The sequence below is a fragment of the Puntigrus tetrazona genome, chromosome 18, assembly GCF_018831695.1.
Source record: "Puntigrus tetrazona isolate hp1 chromosome 18, ASM1883169v1, whole genome shotgun sequence".
Taxonomy (NCBI): domain Eukaryota; kingdom Metazoa; phylum Chordata; class Actinopteri; order Cypriniformes; family Cyprinidae; genus Puntigrus; species Puntigrus tetrazona.
In genome coordinates, this window is record NC_056716.1 from 5,252,178 (window position 1) to 5,276,597 (window position 24,420).

The following is a 24,420-nucleotide window of genomic DNA, read 5'->3' on the forward strand; positions in this document are numbered from 1 at the left end:
AAGAGTTAGGGTTAGGGTGAAGGTTGGGGCTAGTGCTAAGGCAGGGTTTAGGTTTAGGGTTAGCGTTAAGGGTAGTGTTAGGGATACTAACCTAAAAGTGATAAAGGTTAGAAAAGGAATAGTTAGCATTAGGGCTTGGGTTAGGGCTAGGTTTAGGGTTAGGTACCCTAACTAAAAAAAAAAAAAAACATTTTACAATAATACATCTGATTGCAAGGTCAGTTCTTCCCCTTTGTCCTTTCACAGTCACTTCAATAAATACAAAAAAAAACCCAAAAAGGAACCCTCTTACTATTAGTTTTTGTGGGGAAGTTAGCCATTGCGTAAGTAACTCTAACTTAATAAAAATATTAGGGTTTGGTTTAGGGTTAGTGTTAGGTTAGGTTTAGGTTTAGGGTTAGATCTAGGGTTAGGGATAGTCACCCTAACTTAATGAAAACGTTATACAGTAATGAATTTGATTTCAGAGACAGTTCTATAGTGGGTGGATATCCGGTGCTTAGCCCAGAGACATTAATGCATGTATCAAAATATATGGGAAACACTTCAAATGATACACTGAGTTTTTTTTCTAAGAGACTATTATAATTAAGTATTGTTTGCACTTACAAACTGCATAAATCATATTATTAAATCAGAAATCAATTAATCCTGTAATTAAACACTGCTGTGTGAAGAGATGCCCAACATGGCTTTGTTTGGAACAGATTTAGTGAAATGTGGCAATTAGAAAAAAAATCTTTAGCAATTTTTATCACTTATTATTATTTTAATATTATAACACCAAACTAGCAGAGGGAGCTCTTGTTTGCCTGATCGTACTGTTATTCTGTTTATCGACCAATTGCCTGCCTCCCTGCCTTTGCCTTTTTTTGCATTCTCCCATGTACTTGTTAACGGATCAGACTGCCTTTGTGTTGCTGACTCTCTGCCTACCTGCTGATATCTGTCTTTTGTTGTACCTAATAAATGTAACATCCAGCCAGCAGAGGGAGCCCTCTCCCGATTACTGACTCGAGCCGCTCCCTCTATCACCACTTCCTGTTTGGTGCTATTTAACCGTAGAGCACCATGTGCTCTACGCGAAGTATTGCCAGCCTGTCTGCCTTACCAAGCGTTTACCCATTGTGCTATTGACTATCATTGTGAATGACCATTGCTTGCTTTATCGACTCACGGCTTCACGGATCTTCCTTATTTGTTACGGTAACCGATCTCTATTGAACTTTGTTATTGACCTTTGCCTTCCTTCGACTTTGCCCACGGATATCCCTTTGTGTATGTTTGCCTTCGGACTGATATTATTGTTGTGCCAACCCTTGCTTGTCTTTGACCATTCTCATCTTTGTTTGTGTTTCTAATAAACATCTGCAAATGGAATCGCAGTCGGCTTCCGCTCCTCCTTACAGAATACTTCGCCGGACCAGACTCCAGCGGATGTAACACACATGCAACGATTGATGGCATACCAGCAGGAGCTATTGAAAGGTTTCCAGTCCCAATTGAATCAACTGCAGTCGGTGAACGAACACCTCACCCAGTACATTCGAATCTACCACCTACTACGTCTTCTACGGTAAACCTTGCCTTACCAGAAAAGTTTGACGGTTCTGCTGAACGATGCAAAGGTTTCATTTGCCAGGTCAGGCTGTATTTGGAGTTTCAGCATGATAGATTCAACAATGAAGAAACCAAATGTGCATTTATCATGACGCTACTGACAGGAAGAGCGATTGACTGGGCGACTGCAGTTTGGGATACAGATCCCCACATCAAGACATCTGTTAATTATTTTTTACAGATGCTACGAGAGGTGTTTGAATATCCTGCAGGGGGCAAGGATATCTCAACACAGCTGATGGATCTGTCCCAGGGTAAACGCACCGCTGCTGATCATGATCATGCTCAAAGCGGCTGGAATGATATCGCACTCAAGGCGACTTTCAAGCGAGTCTCACGGCAGAATTACAGACAGAATTGGCGTGTAAAGGTGAGGACTTATCCTTTTCTGATCTCGCAACTTAACTATCCGTATTGACAATCTTAAGCGCCAGGCACCACAACGTAAAGCACCGTCTAAGATCACGAGCCAGGAAAAGGATCAAGTACGACACGAGTTAATGGGGAGACCGGAACCCATGCAAGTAGACTCCCAACGTGTCTCTACTGAAGAACGCGCCGGCGTCGTCTTCAACTATGCTTTTACTGTGGAGAAGGAAAACATTATCAGGCTGACTGTCCTCACAGACCCACCACCACCAACCGGGTAAATATGGATCATTTTTACATGCTCAGCAACAAGGCTCTCATGTTACCTATCATGCTTAGAATAAACAATGTAAATGTTATGTTGACAGCAATGGTTGACTCGGGCGTGGCCTTGAACATCATCAGTCGTGAGGTAGTCGAAAAGTATCACATTCCTTCTCAACCCTGTGAATCTGTTTTAAGGATTAAGACCATTAATGACGATGACATCGGAAGGGGCGTTTCTCATAGAACCAGGACTTTTACTCTCCAGGTTGGCATGTTCCACAAGGAAGCCATTACGTTCTATATTGTTGATTCATCCAAGTATGAAGTAATCCTCGGATTCCCCTGGCTCTCTGTACACGACCCAACTATATCCTGGGGTAGAGGTGAGTTAACGCAATGATCTCACACTTGTATTAACAGATGCTTCACTGTATCACCAAAGAACTGCCTCACCACCAGTATAGAGAGTCCAGATGATCAAAGGAGAGTCAAGATACCAGTATGCTACCTAACACCATGCCACCCAAAAGCAAGGTATACCCGTTGTCACTCACTGAAAGCCAGGCTATGGAGGAATATATTAATGAGGCTCTTAGCTTTGGGTTCATTAGACCTTCCACATCCCCTGCAACAGCTGGATTCTTCTTTGTTGGTAAGAAGGATGGAGGCCTGCGCCCATGCATCGATTATCGAGGCCTAAATAACGTCACAGTCAATTTCCGATATCCCCTACCTTTAGTTCTATCAGCTCTAGAACAACTACGTGAGGCAAAGGTGTATACTAAGTTAGACCTCCGTAGTGCCTATAACCTGATAAGGATCAAGGAGGGAGACGAGTGGAAGACTGCTTTTATGACGACTAGAGGGCACTATGAGTATCTCGTTATGCCGTATGGGCTAGCTAATGCTCCAGCTGTATTCCAGTCTTTTATCAACGAGATCTTCAAAGACATCCTGAACACATACGTGGTGGCTTATATTGATGACATCCTCATCTACTCAAAGAATGAAGCCGATCACATTGGACATGTCAAAGAGGTTCTTTCCAGGTTACTAAAACACCACTTGTTTGACAAGGAGGAGAAATGTGAGTTTCATGTGTCTCAAACTTCGTTTCTAGGTTACCAAATCAGTCACCAGGGAGTGAGGATGGACGAGGACAAGGTTAAGGCAGTTACAGAGTGGCCTCAACCCACTACTGTCAAGGATCTACAACGGTTTCTAGGGTTTGCAAATTTCTACAGACGCTTTATCCGAAACTATAGTACCGTTGCTGCACCACTAACCTCTCTCTTAAAGGGAGAGCCGTCCAAACTGAGATGGAATGAGGGAGCAATTAAGGCGTTTTCCAACCTCAAGGAACGTTTCACCACAGCCCCTAGTTCTCAAACATCCTGATCCTGAACTACCGTTTATCGTAGAAGTGGATGCATCGGACTGCGGAGTTGGAGCTGTTCTCTCACAGCGTCACGGTCAACCAGGGAAACTTTACCCTTGTGCTTTCTTTTCTAGAAAACTAACAGCAGCAGAGAGAAATTATGACGTGGGAAACAAAGAGCTGTTATCCATGAAAGCGGCCATTGAGGAGTGGAGACACTGGCTAGAAGGAGCAGTGCACCCGTTCCAAGTCATCACGGATCACAAAAACCTTGAATACATCAAGGGAGCTAAAAGGCTGAACCCCAGACAGGCAAGATGGGCACTGTTCTTTATGCGCTTTCAATTCACTGTCACCTATCGTCCAGGTTCCAAGAACAGTAAGGCTGTTCCGAAGATATGACGCACCACTGAAGGAGGGAGTCCCGGAAAATATTCTGCCACCCACGGTAATCCTGGCACCAGTGTCCTGGGATATCATGGAGGAGCTGCAGAGGGAATTGCAGCATGAACCAGCACCCCCTCAATGTCCCACCGGTAAACATTACGTACCATCTACAATGGGTGCATACTTCACTGAGTTCAGGTCATCCAGGCATCAACAGAACATTACAGTTGGCGCAGAACGCTTTTTGGTGGCCTTCAATATCCCGGGATGTGACAAACTATGTCAAGGCCTGCCAGGTATGTGCACAATGCAAGACCCCCAGAGAATTACCTGCCAGTTTACTAAAGCCTTTGCCCATTCCTCAACGACCATGGTCTAACCTATCTATTGATTTTTGTCACAGATTTACCATTGTCTAACGGTTTCACAGTCATCTTAGTCATTATCGATAGATATTCTAAGTCATGCCGATTAATTCCCATGAAGAACCTCCCCACCGCCATGGAAACTGCCCTCGCCCTGTTTGAGCACGTTTTCAGGATCTATGGATTACTTCTCAAGTATGGAGGGCTTTCTGTAAACACCTCGACATTAATGTGAGCCTTACCTCAGGTTACCACCCACAGGCTAATGGACAGGTCGAGACTTAATCAGGAGATCGGGAGGTACCTTCGAACCTATTGCCACAGAGAACAACACAGGTAGTCAGAGTTTTTACCATGGGCTGAGTATGCTCAGAATTCACTAGTCAAGCTAGCTACAGGTATGACCCCATTCCAGTGTGTCCTCGGGTATCAGCCGCCCATATTCCCGTGGTCAGGAGAACCATCCAATGTCCCAGCCCTTGATGATTGGATTCGTAGGAGTGAGAGGGTGTGGGATAGTGCTCATGTGCGACTTCAAAGAGCGATCAGGTATCAGGAGATTCAAGCTAACCGCCACAGATGCCCACATCCCCCATATCAACCTGGACAAAGGGTCTGGCTCTCGATGAGGGACATCAAGATGCGGCTGCCCAGTAAGAAGCTAAGCCCAAGGTATGTTGGACCATTCAAGATAACAAGTGAATGATGTCACATACCAACTTGAACTGCCTACTAATTATCGTATATCTCCATCCTTTCATGTATCCCTCCTCAAACCGGTCCACCCGGGAACTGACCCTGGCCATGAAGCCCCAGAACCACCGCCGCCACTTGAGATTGACGGGAACCCCGCATATCAAGTGAGCGGACTACTGGACTCGCGGAGATGGGGTCGGCTCCAGTACTTAGTGGACTGGGAGGGTTATGGACCAGAGGAGAGATCCTGGGTAGCCGCTCAGGACATTTTGGACCCATCCCTTATAGAGGAGTTCCACAGAGCCAGACCCGATCGTCCAGCACCTCGCCTAGGGGAAGACCACATAACCCACAACGAGATCCATCCCAGGACCAACCACGACCATGGGGACGCCACGAAATCAATCACGAGATTCTGCCCAGGACCAACCACAACCACGGGACGCCCACGAGGACGCCCACGAAAAAGCTCCAGGAGTCGCTCCTAGAGGGGGTTCTGTAACATCCAGCCAGCAGAGGAGCCCTCTCCCGATTACTGACTCGAGCCGCTCCTCTATCACCACTTCCTGTTTGGTGCTATTTAACCGTAGAGCACCATGTGCTCTACGCGAAGTATTGCCAGCCTGTCTGCCTTACCAAGCGTTTACCCATTGTGCTATTGACTATCATTGTGAATGACCATTGCTTGCTTTATCGACTCACGGCTTCACGGATCTTCCTTATTTGTTACGGTAACCGATCTCTATTGAACTTTGTTATTGACCTTTGCCTTCCTTCGACTTTGCCCACGGATATCCCTTTGTGTATGTTTGCCTTCCGGACTGATATTATTGTTGCCAACCCTTGCTTGTCTTTGACCATTCTCATCTTTGTTTGTGTTTCTAATAAACATCTGCAAATGGAATCGCAGTCGGCTTCCGCCTCCTCCTTACAGAATACTTCGCCGGACCAGACTCCAGCGGATGTAACACACATGCAACGATTGATGGCATACCAGCAGGAGCTATTGAAAGGTTTCCAGTCCCAATTGAATCAACTGCAGTCGGTGAACGAACACCTCACCCAGTACATTCGGAATCTACCACCTACTACGTCTTCTACGGTAAACCTTGCCTTACCAGAAAAGTTTGACGGTTCTGCTGAACGATGCAAAGGTTTCATTTGCCAGGTCAGGCTGTATTTGGAGTTTCAGCATGATAGATTCAACAATGAAGAAACCAAATGTGCATTTATCATGACGCTACTGACAGGAAGAGCGATTGACTGGGCGACTGCAGTTTGGGATACAGATCCCCACATCAAGACATCTGTTAATTATTTTTTACAGATGCTACGAGAGGTGTTTGAATATCCTGCAGGGGGCAAGGATATCTCAACACAGCTGATGGATCTGTCCCAGGGTAAACGCACCGCTGCTGATCATGATCATGCTCAAAGCGGCTGGAATGATATCGCACTCAAGGCAACTTTCAAGCCGAGTCTCACGGCAGAATTACAGACAGAATTGGCGTGTAAAGGTGAGGACTTATCCTTTTCTGATCTCGTCAACTTAACTATCCGTATTGACAATCTTAAGCGCCAGGCACCACAACGTAAAGCACCGTCTAAGATCACGAGCCAGGAAAAGGATCAAGTACGACACGAGTTAATGGGGAGACCGGAACCCATGCAAGTAGACTCCAACGTGTCTCTACTGAAGAACGCGCCGGCGTCGTCTTCAACTACTATGCTTTTACTGTGGAGAAGGAAAACATTATCAGGCTGACTGTCCTCACAGACCCACCACCACCAACCGGGTAAATATGGATCATTTTTACATGCTCAGCAACAAGGCTCTCATGTTACCTATCATGCTTAGAATAAACAATGTAAATGTTATGTTGACAGCAATGGTTGACTCGGGCGTGGCCTTGAACATCATCAGTCGTGAGGTAGTCGAAAAGTATCACATTCCTTCTCAACCCTGTGAATCTGTTTTAAGGATTAAGACCATTAATGACGATGACATCGGAAGGGCGTTTCTCATAGAACCAGGACTTTTACTCTCCAGGTTGGCATGTTCCACAAGGAAGCCATTACGTTCTCTATATTGTTGATTCATCCAAGTATGAAGTAATCCTCGGATTCCCCTGGCTCTCTGTACACGACCCAACTATATCCTGGGGTAGAGGTGAGTTAACGCAATGATCTCACACTTGTATTAACAGATGCTTCACTGTATCACCAAAGAACTGCCTCACCACCAGTATAGAGAGTCCAGATGATCAAAGGAGAGTCAAGATACCAGTATGCTACCTAACACCATGCCACCCAAAAGCAAGGTATACCCGTTGTCACTCACTGAAAGCCAGGCTATGGAGGAATATATTAATGAGGCTCTTAGCTTTGGGTTCATTAGACCTTCCACATCCCCTGCAACAGCTGGATTCTTCTTTGTTGGTAAGAAGGATGGAGGCCTGCGCCCATGCATCGATTATCGAGGCCTAAATAACGTCACAGTCAATTTCCGATATCCCCTACCTTTAGTTCTATCAGCTCTAGAACAACTACGTGAGGCAAAGGTGTATACTAAGTTAGACCTCCGTGGTGTGCCTATAACCTGATAAGGATCAAGGAGGAGACGAGTGGAAGACTGCTTTTATGACGACTAGAGGGCACTATGAGTATCTCGTTATGCCGTATGGGCTAGCTAATGCTCCAGCTGTATTCCAGTCTTTTATCAACGAGATCTTCAAAGACATCCTGAACACATACGTGGTGGCTTATATTGATGACATCCTCATCTACTCAAAGAATGAAGCCGATCACATTGGACATGTCAAAGAGGTTCTTTCCAGGTTACTAAAACACCACTTGTTTGACAAGGAGGAGAAATGTGAGTTTCATGTGTCTCAAACTTCGTTTCTAGGTTACCAAATCAGTCACCAGGGTGAGGATGGACGAGGACAAGGTTAAGGCAGTTACAGAGTGGCCTCAACCCACTACTGTCAAGGATCTACAACGGTTTCTAGGGTTTGCAAATTTCTACAGACGCTTTATCCGAAACTATAGTACCGTTGCTGCACCACTAACCTCTCTCTTAAAGGGAGAGCCGTCCAAACTGAGATGGAATGAGGGAGCAATTAAGGCGTTTTCCAACCTCAAGGAACGCTTTCACCACAGCCCCTAGTTCTCAAACATCCTGATCCTGAACTACCGCTTTATCGTAGAAGTGGTCGCATCGGACTGGAGTTGGAGCTGTTCTCTCACAGCGTCCACGGTCAACCAGGGAAACTTTACCCTTGTGCTTTCTTTTCTAGAAAACTAACAGCAGCAGAGAGAAATTATGACGTGGGAAACAAAGAGCTGTTATCCATGAAAGCGGCCATTGAGGAGTGGAGACACTGGCTAGAAGGAGCAGTGCACCCGTTCCAAGTCATCACGGATCACAAAAACCTTGAATACATCAAGGGAGCTAAAAGGCTGAACCCCAGACAGGCAAGATGGGCACTGTTCTTTATGCGCTTTCAATTCACTGTCACCTATCGTCCAGGTTCCAAGAACAGTAAGGCTGTTCCGAAGATATGACGCACCACTGAAGGAGGGAGTCCCGGAAAATATTCTGCCACCCACGGTAATCCTGGCACCAGTGTCCTGGGATATCATGGAGGAGCTGCAGAGGGAATTGCAGCATGAACCAGCACCCCCTCAATGTCCCACCGGTAAACATTACGTACCATCTACAATGGGTGCATACTTCACTGAGTTCAGGTCATCCAGGCATCAACAGAACATTACAGTTGGCGCAGAACGCTTTTTGGTGGCCTTCAATATCCCGGGATGTGACAAACTATGTCAAGGCCTGCCAGGTATGTGCACAATGCAAGACCCCCAGAGAATTACCTGCCAGTTTACTAAAAAGCCTTTGCCCATTCCTCAACGACCATGGTCTAACCTATCTATTGATTTTTGTCACAGATTTACCATTGTCTAACGGTTTCACAGTCATCTTAGTCATTATCGATAGATATTCTAAGTCATGCCGATTAATTCCCATGAAGAACCTCCCCACCGCCATGGAAACTGCCCTCGCCCTGTTTGAGCACGTTTTCCAGGATCTACGGATTACTTCTCAAGTATGGAGGGCTTTCTGTAAACACCTCGACATTAATGTGAGCCTTACCTCAGGTTACCACCCACAGGCTAATGGACAGGTCGAGACTTAATCAGGAGATCGGGAGGTACCTTCGAACCTATTGCCACAGAGAACAACACAGGTAGTCAGAGTTTTTACCATGGGCTGAGTATGCTCAGAATTCACTAGTCAAGCTAGCTACAGGTATGACCCCATTCCAGTGTGTCCTCGGGTATCAGCCGCCCATATTCCCGTGGTCAGGAGAACCATCCAATGTCCCAGCCCTTGATGATTGGATTCGTAGGAGTGAGAGGGTGTGGGATAGTGCTCATGTGCGACTTCAAAGAGCGATCAGGTATCAGGAGATTCAAGCTAACCGCCACAGATGCCCACATCCCCCATATCAACCTGGACAAAGGGTCTGGCTCTCGATGAGGGACATCAAGATGCGGCTGCCCAGTAAGAAGCTAAGCCCAAGGTATGTTGGACCATTCAAGATAACAAGTAAATGATGTCAGATACCAACTTGAACTGCCTACGAATTATCGTATATCTCCATCCTTTCATGTATCCCTCCTCAAACCGGTCCACCCGGGAACTGACCCTGGCCATGAAGCCCCAGAACCACCGCCGCCACTTGAGATTGACGGGAACCCCGCATATCAAGTGAGCGGACTACTGGACTCGCGGAGATGGGGGGGTCGGCTCCAGTACTTAGTGGACTGGGAGGGTTATGGACCAGAGGAGAGATCCTGGGTAGCCGCTCAGGACATTTTGGACCCATCCCTTATAGAGGAGTTCCACAGAGCCAGACCCGATCGTCCAGCACCTCGCCCTAGGGGAAGACCACATAACCCACAACGAGATCCATCCCAGGACCAACCACGACCATGGGGACGCCCACGAAATCAATCACGAGATTCTGCCCAGGACCAACCACAACCACGGGGACGCCCACGAGGACGTCCACGAAAAGCTCCAGGAGTCGCTCCTAGAGGGGGGGGGTTCTGTAACATCCAGCCAGCAGAGGGAGCCCTCTCCCGATTACTGACTCGAGCCGCTCCCTCTATCACCACTTCCTGTTTGGTGCTATTTAACCGTAGGGCACCATGTGCTCTACGCGAAGTATTGCCAGCCTGTCTGCCTTACCGAGCGTTTACCCATTGTGCCATTGACTATCATTGTGAATGACCATTGCTTGCTTTATCGACTCACGGCTTCATGGATCTTCCTTATTTGTTACGGTAACCGATCTCTATTGAACTTTGTTATTGACCTTTGCCTTCCTTCGACTTTGCCCACGGATATCCCTTTGTGTATGTTTGCCTTCCGGACTGATATTACTGTTGCCAACCCTTGCTTGTCTTTGACCATTCTCATCTGTGTGTGTGTTTCTAATAAACATCTGCAAATGGAATAATTACCTTGACTATTAAACCCCAAAAGCAAGAACTACCAGATGGATCTATATACCATGTCCTTGCCAGTCCTAGCCAAACCAAGTCAAGGAGCCTATGCAACTCAACATTTTAAGACTTTCTGAGGAAGAAAGGGAGAGTCGCTGACAGCATCGCTTGTGCTTTTACTGTGGTACAGTAGGTTACCACAGTCCATTCAACCCATTCAGTCTTCACATTACTGCCCCAGATCTAAGGACGAATCATCTATACCTAATGAATATGTTCAAAACGCCAGGATCTACCCATGTGGGTCTAACTGGACCCCAGAAAATGATTTTTGGTGAACCATACTGCACCCGCTAAGGTCCCAGTCTGTTAATCGCATTTTGTCGTAGGCTTGATTTGTAAAAAATTTACATTGTGAGGGGTAAACCACTCCCCAGACCCTGTAAGGGGTAGGTTTATGGCTAGATTCTGGTGCTATTATATCGATAATCCCTCCTTGGGCAGATTCAGGGCTTGAAGAGCGTTCTGGTAGCTTGGGCACTTGAGGGCACAACGGAAGCGTGGTTGGCCTTGACTGGCTGTGGATGATTGTGAAGTATTGGAGGGCTCAAGAATTAGGAAAAAGAAGGGAATTGCGCACATTAGAATAACATGCTACTGTTACATGACTGAGTACTTTGAAATAAAACAAACGAAAAACAAGCATGACACACTGGTACACATTGGATAAGGCACGGAAATATCTGCATATTTCTGGTATTTGCATCGAGAGGCAATGTCCCAGTAAACTAAATTCTGACAGATACTGCAGCAAGCGCAACATTAATTCAGCTGCTATTCTGTGTAAATAATATTTATTTAGTTTATAAAGATCATTTGCAGTTGAGAAGTTAAATCAGCTTATGCTAAACTTTTTTATAATGATGGCACTTGATTCTGACTGCTAGAATAGGTCTGAAAAAAACAAAGAAAAGTGCAGGTGTGTCAGGCGCCCCAAAAATGGTCTAGGTCTTTAGAAGGAAGATTCCACAGTATTACAGAAGTATTGCTGCTCACTAAATAAAATGTTAAGAAATATTAGGCTACTATAATATAACTTCTGATTTAAATCTACTATTATGTACTACTATCATGTATTATTTATTATTGATTTATTTAAAGTTTCATATGTAGGCAGGTTTTGAAGCCAACACAGTTTAAAAAGACAAAATGCATCTCCAAGTCTTACACACAGGCTTTGATGATATTGATTTTGTGTTTTTAAGACTGCTGTTGTTTTTGTTACAACATGATGCTCAGTTGCATGTCACCCAAAGAAAAGTAAGCCTTTTAGGAATCTTGTTTTTGCCAAAAAAAAAAAAATGTAAAACAAAAGAAAAAAATTAATTATGTAACAAGTCAATAAAAACACATAAATACTTACTGACAGAGTGAAAAAAATCCAGACTGTCATTCTATCATTCTAACTTTATTACAGGCCTGCTTAACATGGATTATTTCCCATCCTGTGAGGTCACAGGCACAATCTCTCAATCATTCATCCATATCAGTCGTGTCTATAAGAATACAAATGCTGTATTAGATCATTTGCATTTAGCATTCACTGTGGAGCTCAATCATTGGGATGCTTCTCTTTCTATACACACTCCGGCTTTTCCATCAGCTTTATGCAAATGTGGAAAACACTCCTTGTCAAACAATGGGAGATCCTAAGTACCCACTGTTTTCTAAGGATGGAGATGTAACTATTGGAGGAATTTTTCCTGTCCATAGAAAGGAAACATTACCTTCTTTTGAATTTACACGGAAACCTCAACTTCTGTTATGCTCAAGGTTTGTATATATTTATATATAATATATAAATTATTATTTTACAAATATAGCCTTCTAATTTATTGTTATTTTCACAGTGTGAATCTGAGAAATTTTCTTCTGGCTCAAGTTATGATATTCACTGTTGAGGAGATTAACAGAAATGAAATGTTACTTCCAAATGTTTCTGTTGGATATCAAATTTATGATACTTGTGGATCAAGACTGTCTACCATGAGTGCAACTATGGGACTAATGAATGGACTAGATTTTGCATCTGGTGACAGATGCAATGGACAACCTCCTTTACCTGCTATTATAGGAGAAACAGAGTCTTCTGCCACAATGATTCTGTCCAGAACTACAGGGCCTTTTAAAATTCCAGTGGTAAGGATATACAAAAATGTAATTATTTGACAGTTACCATACTGATAAATGATGACTGTGCTTTCCCCACCTCAGATAAGTCCTCAGCCACATGTGAATGTCTCAGCAACAGGAAAGATTACCCTCTTTCTTCTTCAGGACTATTGCTAGTGATTACCACCAAAGTAGCGCACTTGTAAATATAGTCAAGCACTTTGGCTGGTCTTGGGTTGGAGCTGTGAACAGTGACACAGACTATGGAAACAATGGAATGGCTGTTTTTCTGAAAATAGCACGGGAAGAGGGGATTTGTATTGAGTACTCTGTGAAATTCTACAGAACAGAGACAGAAAAACTGAAAAAAGTAGTGGACACAATTAAAACAGGCACAGCGAAAGTGATTGTTGCATTCGTTTCATTTGTTGAAATGGGTTTACTTATTGAACAGTTAAGTATACAGAAAATTTCAGGCTTTCAAATGATTGGTGTGGAGGGATGGATAACTACAACAAATTACATCACTCCAAATAGTTTTCTTTCCATGGAGGATCTCTGGGATTTGCAGTAAGAAAAATTAATATTGAAGGCTTTGCAGATTATCTTCAACAAGAATTCTGGGATACAGCTATTCCATGCTCACAGAGTGAGGGGAATTTCTCTAAATATGCATTAAGTTGCAGCAGATATGAGGAGCTACTTGCACTTAAAAACCAAAGAAAATTTGCCTGAACTGAGATATGAATACAATGTCTACAAAGCAGTTTATGCTGTAGCTCACGCACTACATGGTCTTCTAAAGTGCAAAGAACAAAATGGTTGTGAGAAAAGCCTGGCAATACAACCACAGCAGGTAAATTATCAAAGAGTTGAAGAGAGAGAGAGAGAGAGAGAGAGAGAGAGAGAGAGAGAGATTTATTTAATTTTTTACATATGTTAATTGCTTCAGTGATTATATCTTTTTTAAATTAATTTATTAATGTATTTATTTATTTGATTGTTAGATGGTTGAGGCTATAAAAAAAGTCAATTTCAGCACAAACATGGGGGACAATATGTGGTTTGACAGCACTGGTGGAGCAGTAGCCCAATATGAAGTTGTAAACTGGCAGCAGGACTCAGACGGATCATTCCAGTTTAAATCTGTGGGATACTATGATGCCTCTCTTCCTCCACACCAACGCTTACAGCTTGATATTAAAAAGATAATTTGGGCTGGTGGACAGCTTAAGGTAAATGTCCATAAGGTGGTTCTGATATAAGGTTACTTGATATTAAAGGTCATATCAAAATCTAAAGAGTTAATACTTGCACTGACCTTTAGAAAAGGCATGAAAGTACCAGATTAATTTAGGAAAACATATGTTCCCACCACACAAAATCATATCATGGAGTGTAGTGTATGTAGTGCTGTAAATCACATCCCCAAGAGTTATAATTTTGAAGTAACGTTCAGTTCATTAAAATAATTATATGTGATTGTGCATTGTTAATCTCTCATATAGAAGCATTTAATAATGCCTTATTGTATCTTATTGCAGAGTGTTTTAGATTTTTTTGGAAAACAGATTTTGCCTTCGTGATTATTAAAAATAACAACTGTCCATATTAATCTACATTTTGTGACTTCATGACAAAAAATGAGGGATAATAAAATAAATAATTAGAATAGTGTTAAATAATGTATAGTTAACTGTGCGTCATATTAATCATCTTGCTTGCAATTCTGCCTCTTATGTTTAAGTCAAGTGTGTGTGAAAATTTTACATGCAGAAGCCAAGGTCCGTGTGCAGTGAGAGCTGTCCTCCAGGCACTAGGAAGGCTGCACAGAAAGGAAGACCTGTCTGCTGTTATGACTGTATTCCATGTGCAGAAGGAGAAATCAGCAATGAGACAGGTAATCCTCGCTCCATAATAAAATTCAGATAAAAAACGATTATTGTTTATTAACAAAACTTCCCTTTTTTCACAATTTAACTAACTACTGCTTACAACTTCCTTTCCAGATTCAAATAACTGCAAGCAGTGTCCAGAGGAGTTCTGGTCTAACGCTGAAAAAAATAATTGTGTGTTAAAGACTGTAGAGTTTCTCTCATTCACAGAATTTATGGGTATAGTTCTAGTATTCTTCTCACTGTTTGGGGTAGGAATAACAGCACTGGTGGCCGTCCTGTTTTACAGAAAGAAGGACACTCCCATAGTAAAAGCCAACAACTCAGAGCTGAGCTTCCTGCTGCTCTTCTCACTGACTCTTTGTTTCCTCTGTTCACTTACTTTCATTGGTCGGCCCACTGAGTGGTCCTGTATGTTGCGTCACACAGCATTTGGAATTACTTTTGTCCTTTGTATCTCCTGTGTTCTGGGAAAAACAATAGTGGTCTTAATGGCCTTTAAAGCTACACTTCCAGGAAATAATATTATGAAATGGTTTGGGCCTAAACAACAAAGACTTAGTGTCCTTACATTTACACTTATACAGGTTCTTATATGTGTGCTTTGGCTAATAGTATCTCCCCCATTTCCTCATAAAAATATGAAATATTACAATGAAAAATCATTCTTGAGTGCAATCTGGGTTCTAGTATAGGATTTTGGGCTGTGCTGGGTTATATTGGCCTACTGGCTGCCTTGTGTTTCATTTTGTCTTTTTTAGCTCGTAAGCTGCCTGATAACTTTAATGAGGCTAAATTTATTACATTCAGTATGCTGATATTTTGTGCTGTATGGATAACGTTCATTCCAGCTTATGTCAGTTCTCCTGGAAAATTTACTGTAGCTGTGGAGATATTTGCCATTTTAGCCTCAAGCTTTGGTTTACTATTCTGCATATTTGTACCCAAATGTTATATCATCCTGCTTAAGCCTGAACGAAATACAAAGCAAAATATGATGGGGACATCTAAATCCTACTGAAAAATAAATTGTCTATATTAGCAATGCAAATATGTATTTGACGAGAAATTTCCTGTTTGATTCAGTCAGATTATCAAAAAAATTTAAGGTTAATGTGCATTTTGGGCATTTTAGAGATTTTTTGAGTTAATAGCTAATTGTACAAGTTTACTGTATCTTGCACACACATAACATAAATATATATGTATATATTACAGCAGGTAATTGTGTTAAGTAGATTACGATGAAAAATGATGCGTTAAAATTATTGACGCTGTTAATGCACTTCTCCCGCCCCAGACCCATCTGGGTCATTTGACATTTTATACATTTGATGGCAAATATAATACAAGGCAACAACTCACTGCATGATGGTGCCTATAGAGTGTAGGTAGAATGTCCCTAAAATTGAGTTTTTTCACATATTTACATAATATAATTTAGCCAATATCACAAGAGCACTAGGCTAAGTGCAAAATCAAGAGACAATGGCAACATGAGGGATATTTATATTAGAGATGATTAAGAGCCATTTTTCCCGGCCAGGATTTCAATATTTTCTAAAATATCTATGTTTTGGCTTTGTTTGCATGCAGATCTTTATTTGCGTTTGCATATATGAAATTGATTCCTTATGGTCAAGACAACATTTTTTAATTAAAATGTTCCAAGATCAACAAAATATGTTGACCTAGGGACACATCAAAATCAGCAAATCAGGACGTGTATGTCTGTGTAAGGGTCCCCCTTTTCCTGAAAAACAGAATCCAGAGGCTGTAATGATGGTGAGGAGGCAACATTCAAATCCATTTAGAGGGTTTATTAGACAAATACCAAAGACAGGAATCAGGTTAAAGCAAAGGGTTGGCAACGGAAAGCAGTCAGATCAAGTACCAAGTTCGTGGGTAGTCCTTAGGCAACGTAGATAAACAGGCCTGTGGGTCAGAACACAGTCAGGCAATCCAGAACAGCAAACAGATCAAAGGGGTAAATCCAAACAGTAGAGAGAACAAACAGGCAGAGATAATACACAGTGAGGCAGGCAGGACAAATCAGAGAACCGCTCAGTAACACAGGGTAAGCTGACAACACTTTGCATAGAGCTTACTGAGCATCCTGGTTATATGTTGGCCAAACAGGAAATGAGCGCAGAGGGAGTGTAGCCGTGTCAGTACTACAGTGATGGCTCCCTCTGCTGGCGTGGCGTTACAGCGGCCCTGGTCGAAGGTTAATGCGAGTTCAGTCTTTTCCTCACGCTTTTCACTTAAATCACTTACCAAAATCACTTATATTTATTAATCTTTTGCTTTTACAGTTTTTAATTCTGACCCTTTACATAGTTTTATCTGACTCCAATCTTTCGTGATTTTAGTTATATTATATTTAAATTTAACTGCTGATCCATCTAGTTGTAATTAAATTTGAATCATTAATTAACTGTAATACTTCCTAGTTTCCATTTATCGTTTGTTAAGAGTCTGGGTCGCTTAGAGATGTAAGGAGGTGAATCAAAACCTGTAAATGCAATAAGACTAATCTTAAGACCCTTAGTGTGGTGTGTGTTCTCATACACTACACTATGTACTTTTTAAAGACCAGGTATAATGACCTTTTAAGTTTGTTTTATTTTGTGTTATTTTTGTGCTGCTGATCAGTTGTGCAAATGTTTATGAATTATACAATTTGGAAGCTGTTCTTGCCTGGCAAAATAAATGTTAATCTTGGTTAACTTATAATTGTCACATCTTTGGACTTTGTGTTATTGTTTTTGTCATTTGCCATGTGTTCCGTTTAACCCACTTTAGTTAATTGTCTTTATTGTCTTCAGCTGTGTGTAGTTTAAGTAATTCCGTAGAGTATTTATGGTTTCAGTTCTGTTTGTCCGATCTCGTCTTTATGTGCGCCTGTCTGCCTGTCTGCCTGTCTGCCTGCCTGTCTGCCTGCATGTAATTATATTGTTTATTTCATCCCTGAGTAGATTAAAGCCTTTATTTACCCTTATGTTAGTTGTGTGCTCTCCTGCTTACCACACCCGTGACAATAATATTGTCTGAAATAACTTTTCTAGTAGGTTAGTGGTTTTCCGCATTGTTGGCGTGCTAGGCTGAGTCATATCAATGATCGATGGATGGAGCCGGGGTCACGTTTTTGAGATCTTGACTTCTGGCCACCAAACTGGCTTAGCATGCCATTACGTAGGGAACGCATAAAAAAAAATTACTCTTTTTGAGTCTGAGGAAATGGCTGCAAGCGATCTACGGGTAGCCTCTGACTAAGACCCGGGGTATTCCAGAAAGCTTGGTTAACTTACCATTTGATAAATCATAACCTCTGGGTTGATTTACCCCAAACAGGCATACCATGAGTATGTCGGTTCCAAAACACCTGAGAAGAGTTAGCTTAATCAACCTCCAACTGGTTACCCAGAGTTAGTGCGCGTGCACGGTGCATGTAGAAAGACATTTTCAATGGATCGCCGATTTCACGAGTCACCATGGAAACTCAAAGCCAAAAAAGAGAGCGCGTATTTCACAGAGGCGGAGTTGGAGGTTTTAATGCATGCTTATGAGGAGTTAAAGCCAATAATATTAAAAAGAAGTAATACAGCTGCATCAGCGAAAGCAAAAGAGTTGGCTTGGCAAAAAATAACCGACAGAGTGAATGCGTGAGTATATTAAATTACAAATGTGGTATTGCGTCCCGTTTTATTATAATGACGTATGATTTATACATCCTTTTGAATGTTATATCACTATGAAAGCATTTACTTTTGCTGCCATTTATGTGTTTAGTTTAAAATAATAATGTATGTTTCTTATTAAATAAGGTGTAATCCTTCTGGAGCCGCAAGAAGTTTAAGCCAAGTCAAAATGAAACACAAAAACATTCTGCAAAAAGGTAATATTTGATTACACAATTACTGAACTATTATTATAACAGGATTTAGTATATTCATTCTGTCATGTAGCTAATAGAAAGAAGACTGAAGCCCGTCTAACTGGTGGGGGCCCACCACCACCTCCCCTCACCCCATCTGAGGAGCTGGCTCTGTCCCTTAATAAAGGGCGACCAGTGGTCGCTGGCATTCCAGGGGGCAGTTCATCGCACACACCATGCACCACAAGTGATGGTGAAAAAATGGTGCAATGTGAGTTTACCTCTATGATTTGTTTTATTTTTTTGTCCTAATAAATGACTCTCAATGGCTTTAATAGCTTTTTGAACAAGATAAATGTTTTATGTAGGCTTATTTTATTTAACTGCATATGATGTATAGGCTACTGTGATTTTAGACTGACATGTTGCTCTTCATGTACTATTTTCTTTGATAATATTGAGAATTTTATGGGTTTATTCTTATAGACACTGATGGTTGGATTGTATTATTGGACTCTCCAGAAAGAACACAGTCTGTCACAGTTGTAAGTGATTTGTTGTCAGGTACCTTTAGTTGCTTTTAGGTTTTGTTTTTTTTTGTCAGATAATGTATACTTGAATATTTTTCCTGTAGGATGAAGATGACGATGAAGAGACCACATCTGCTGTGACAGAAGTGGAAAATGCTGGTAGATCCACGGAGGTATGATGCATACCATTATAATGTATTGCCCCTTTTTGCATTAGAGTAACAAACTGTCATTGTCCTTTCACAGAACATACCTAGGGGTTTGCCCACAGATGAGGGTCCTTCAACCTCAGCACACAATCTAAGCAGGGTAACAATTTGTGTCCAGCTGTCCATATTTTAATTATATTGTCTGACCAAACAATCTCATTTCTTACATTTTTTTTCCACCTTCCTAGTTGCCAGCAAAGGAGCTGTATAAGGTCCATCTTCAAAAACAAATAAGGAAAAGTGACATGGAGATGGACCTTATACAGCTTGAAATGGAAGAGAAAAGGCTCTCGTTAAAAAGCAGCACTTGAAATTGAATTACTGGAGCATCGCCTTAAGATGAGAACTTGTCTGAATATTCTGTCACAACAATCTGTTGCATGATAAAAGTGTTGGGTGTATGTATATCTGTGTATGTATAAAGCAACATAAAAAAAAAAAAAAAAAACCTTTGTATTGAATTTTACTTTATTTTTTTTTCCAGAAAATAAAGAAATGAAGTGCCTGGCAGACCAGTGCAAAAAAACTAATAAAAGTAATTTTGACAGATCCTGTCTCTCAAAAGTCTCCCGTCTCTGTTGGCCTGTAGAGTCTGTAGGTGTTCCTCTGGGCCATCTTCCTCAATACAAGGAGGGTGGCTCTCTCTCTTATAGTGGCAATATTGTGAAGCACAACACAAGCCACTATAATGTCACATGCCCTCTCTGGACTAACCCGGAGCCCACGCAGACACTGAAACCGAGATTTGAGGATCCCTATAGTCATCTCCACCTTGGCCCGTGTTCGGCTGTGAGCCAGGTTAAAGCGTGTCTGTGGTCCAGGCTCAGGTTCAGGGTAGGGTGTCATTAAATAGGGCAGACAAGGGTATCCTCTGTCCCCCAACAAGTAACCGTTGTACTGTCCTGTAATGATTGAAGTGTACAACACAAATATAGTAAAAAGGAAAAAAAAAATTGTATAAAGTAAAACATACCCTGCTGAAATGCCTGGCATAATGATGACTCGTGGAAAATTCTGGCATCATGCACAGATCCTGGCCATTTTGCCTCGACATTGGTAATTATTTGGGTAGCCTCACATATTACCTATGTAGTGGAAAAAGTAATGACTTTAATGATTTTAAGAAGGGAAAAAGTTAAGTTGTTACCTGCACATTGATACTATGAACAGATTTCCTATTAACATAGTCTCCCTCATTTATTGATGGAGCTTTAATAGGAATGTGAGTGCCATCAATGCACCCAATTACATTTGGAAACCCTGAAACAGAAAGTTATGGAAGTATGAAGTGTGTGTGCATAATGAATACATGTATAGATATCAATAATATGATTAAATATGCATCATAGATTTTACTACAAAGGACAAACCTGCCACTCTGTGGAATTCGTCTTTAATAATAAACAGAGGTTTATGGCCAGGGAACTGTACAAACGTGGGTAAGAACTGTTTAAGTGCCAGACATACTGAACGAACGGCTCTACACACAGTTGCCTTTCCCACATGCTCCGAATCGCCCACACTGTACAAAAAATGGCCAGACGCAAAAAACCGAAGTGCTATGCACAAAATGTTTTCTGTGCTAAGCGCAGAACCGCGGTTTGTCACATTTGCGACATGCGGTTTTAAAAGACGTGTTAAATAAACTAAGGAATCTTTTGAAAAACGATAACGCTCTTTTAAATATTCATTGGGGTATGCAAACACGTCAATACGTGGTCGTATAACCCTCTCCCGACGAAAAAAACCTCGTATAAGTTGGGCTTCTACGTCCACAGGATCTTCCTCAAAGGGCACGCCATGCTCACCAACCTTCTGAAACTAAGTTACTCTGAAACATAACCTGCTCCCGAGCAGGTTATCTTCAGAGAGTCAGTTGTTATGGTTACATACATACCCAGAAAGTTACCTCCGTTTTGGAACTGAAAGTTGAGGTTATCCACGAACTTACCCTTAAACATACCCAGGTATGTCACATAACCTGCTTTCTGAATACCCCTGGACTAGCCCAGATGTGTCGTGAGTCTGTTCTGGCCAAACAAGGTCTTTAAGTGACCCAGCCTCCTAATGAACGATAAGTCGAAACTAGGAAATATTATAGTTAGTTAATGATCCAAATTTAATCACAACTAGAGGGATCAGCAGTTACATTTTAATAAATATAACTAAAATCACGAAAGATTGGAGTCAGATAAAATTATGTATAAGGTCAGTACTATAATTGGAAACCCAAAAGATTAATAAATATTAGTGATTTTTAACGAGACACAAAAAAAAGACAGAACACGCACTGACCTTCGACCAGGGCCTCTTGATTCCTTTCTGCAGGAAAAGAGGGACCCTTACAGAGACAAGAACAGATTCATGACACATCTGGGCTTAGTCAGTGGCTACCCCGTAGATCGCTTACCTTAATGCATCCATTTCCTCAATAGACTCAAAAAGGGTAATTTTTTATGAGATCCCTAAGTAATAGCATGCGAATCAAGATCTCAAAAACGTGCCCCCGGCTCCGTCCATTGGTCATTGATCTGAATCACCCTTGCACTCCAACAATGCGGAAAACCACAGAATTCACTAACCTACTAGAATAATTTCAAACAATAAGTTAACCAAGATTAACATTTATTTTGCCAGGCAGGAATATGTTCCAAACTGGTTTAATTCATAAACATTTGCAGTTGATTACAACTGATCAGCAGTACAAAAATAACACAAAACAAAAGGTCATACCTGGTCTTTAAAAAGTACAAAGTATGGCGTATGGGGACACACACCACACTACAGGCCGATCTGGCTACAGAATTGCGCCTTGTTGTGTTTTCTCACTTTCCTTATATACTCAGACCAGACAAAGAGATCCCAAATTTAGTTGTATAAACCTTTTGGTGTTTAGGTTCCCATGCTGCAGTGTCACACCTGGCTGGAACACTTTCAGAGATCCAAAAGGAGGACACACCCCCTTCTCAACAGAACACAGTTCTACCAAGTTCTTAATCTTTTTCATATATAAGTGATTACTGTGAAATTGAGACCAATTTAACAATCGCAGACCTTTCAAATGAGACAAAACATGAAAGAAAAGAATAATAGGTTCACAAGACACATGATATATAATGCCTTATTTCTAATGAACTTTAAGTCTTTTGGGCAGAAGGAGGGGAGGGTGTCATAAAAGCAACTGGGGGGTGGTGTTGTTTACTCTCTTTTTGAAGTCCTTTTGTTCCTTTGAATATCCCTTCTCACATTATTCTTATTGCATTTACAGGTTTTGATTCACCTCCTTACACCGGAATTGCCCAATCAGATTTGTGCTTACTTTCTTACAGCAAGGGTTGGAGCAAAAGTTGTTTCCCTCCACCCTTAAAGTCTACATGGCTGCGAACACTGCAAATCATGACTCCAAAGATGGGAGGTCTGTGGGTAAACATGACCTGATCATCAGGTTCCTGAGGGGGGGCCAGGAGGTTGAATCCTTCACGGCCCCCTACGGTGCCCTCTTGGGACCTGTCTGTCTGCTGACAGCACTGCAGCCAGCTCCATTTGAACCTTTGCCAGCAGTTGAGCTAAAGTTCTTGTCTATGAAGACACTGCTCCTGCTCGCATTGGCCTCCATTAAGAGGGTAGGGGACCTGCAGGCTTTTTCGGGCGACAAATCGTGCCTACAGTTTGGGCCCGCGGATTCCCAGGTAACACTGAGGCCACGGCCCGGCTACGTGCCCAAGGTTCCCACTACCCCATTCAGAGACCAGGTGGTGAACCTTCAAGCGCTGCCCCTGGAGGAGGCAGACCCAGCCCTGTCATTGCTTTGTCCCGTCCGAGCACTAAAATGCTACATTGACCGGACACAAAGCTTCAGGACCTCAGAACAGCTCTTTGTTTGTCACGGAGGCCAGCAGAAGGGGAATGCTGTCTCCAAGAAGAGGATGGCCCACTGGATAGTGGATGCCATTACCCTGGCCTACCAAGCACAGGGGATGCCCTGCCCCCTCAGGTTACGAGCAAACTCAACAAGAGGTGTTGCATCATCCTGGGCATTGGCTCATGGCACCTTGCTGACAGATATTTGTAGAGCTGCGGGCTGGGTGACCCCTAACACATTCGCTAGATTCTATAGCCTACGTGAGGAACCGGTATCCTCCTGTGTTCTCACCTCAAACGGGTAGAAACACTGAGAGGCCCAGTTTCGGGTCGGCTTGTTAACCGCTCCAGAGAGTCCATACAGTAGACCCTGTTCTACTGGCACCAGGCCCTCTCGAAGGAATACATGAGAACCGTTGAGGACTGGGAGCCATGTAAAGTACCCAAAGAGGACTTTATGTGTGTATTTCTACTGCATAGCCTCAGAGCCCTGTGTTTCCCTGGCAGTCCTTCTGCCCACCTAAGAGGGTTCCATCACCTCCAATATTCCATATGCAAACTGAAATATTGTCCACATGCGTATTCGTTCTGAGACCTCCTACAGGAAGGCTGGACTTCCGCACGTCCCTGTTCACTAGAACGTGGGGCGTTCCCCAGTGTTCCAGTTTTACGAATGGGTAGTGTTGACAAGAACAGCTGGCTTCTTGTGGTCGAGCCCTGGCCTACGCCGATAGACTGAGGGGGCTTTTGGGCTCCCGCAGAACACTGGAAGAGGCAGCATCCATGGCGTATTGGAAGGATCCCAATTTGTCGGTCATCTGACATGACTCGGAGTGACCGACTGAAATGGAACGTCTCAAGAAGGGAATGGAGACATCACGTCCCGTCGCCACGGAGCTGTACCTCCTCTGAAGGGGCCAGGTCACTAGCTCGGCTCCTCAGCGAAAACCTGAATATGCTTGCGCTGTAATCAGCGACAGCTGAATGCAATTAGCGCATGCCAATCTTCAATTGGCTCGTTTAGATACACTGGAAGTAGACTGGTCTCTCGAAGCGAGATCCCAATTCGTCGGTCATCCGACGTGACGTCTCCATTCCCTGAAGAAGGGAACATACATAACTGAGACGTTTTGTAGTTTCTCCAAAATGGGAGTATAGATATATGGTTTGATGTGACTGGCTGAGAGAAGAGACTGATTACTTGAAAATGCTTAAGGCTTGACATGATAGAGTGAATTATTATTATTATTATTATTATTATTATTATTATTATT

The 24,420-nt window shown here is 42.5% G+C and overlaps 1 protein-coding gene and 1 pseudogene across 1 annotated transcript; one reads left to right on the forward strand and one right to left on the reverse strand.

The window, feature by feature from the left end:
- Nucleotides 1-12,226: 12,226 nt before the first annotated feature.
- Nucleotides 12,227-15,690, forward strand: LOC122363104 (annotated as a pseudogene).
- Nucleotides 15,691-19,843: 4,153 nt separating this feature from the next.
- On the reverse strand, nucleotides 19,844-23,931 carry LOC122322943 (putative nuclease HARBI1). The gene is made up of 7 exons (XM_043216553.1): nucleotides 23,873-23,931; nucleotides 22,613-22,834; nucleotides 21,581-21,626; nucleotides 20,656-21,100; nucleotides 20,433-20,545; nucleotides 20,259-20,370; nucleotides 19,844-20,187 (listed from the first exon to the last, which is right to left on the reverse strand). Exons 1-7 carry the CDS (start codon nucleotides 23,929-23,931, stop codon nucleotides 19,844-19,846), a joined length of 1,341 nt encoding a protein of 446 aa, XP_043072488.1.
- Nucleotides 23,932-24,420: the final 489 nt, after the last annotated feature.

Coding starts and splice junctions, on each gene's coding strand:
- LOC122322943 (XM_043216553.1), bottom strand. CDS start 23,931: ATGGATGCTGCCTCTTCCAGTGTTCTGCGGGAGCCCAAAAGCCCCCTC. Junction 20,546..20,655: donor CGAATTCCACAGAGTGGCAG/GTTTGTCCTTTG, acceptor TTTCTGTTTCAG/GGTTTCCAAATGTAATTGGG. Junction 20,371..20,432: donor TTCATAGTATCAATGTGCAG/GTAACAACTTAA, acceptor TCCACTACATAG/GTAATATGTGAGGCTACCCA.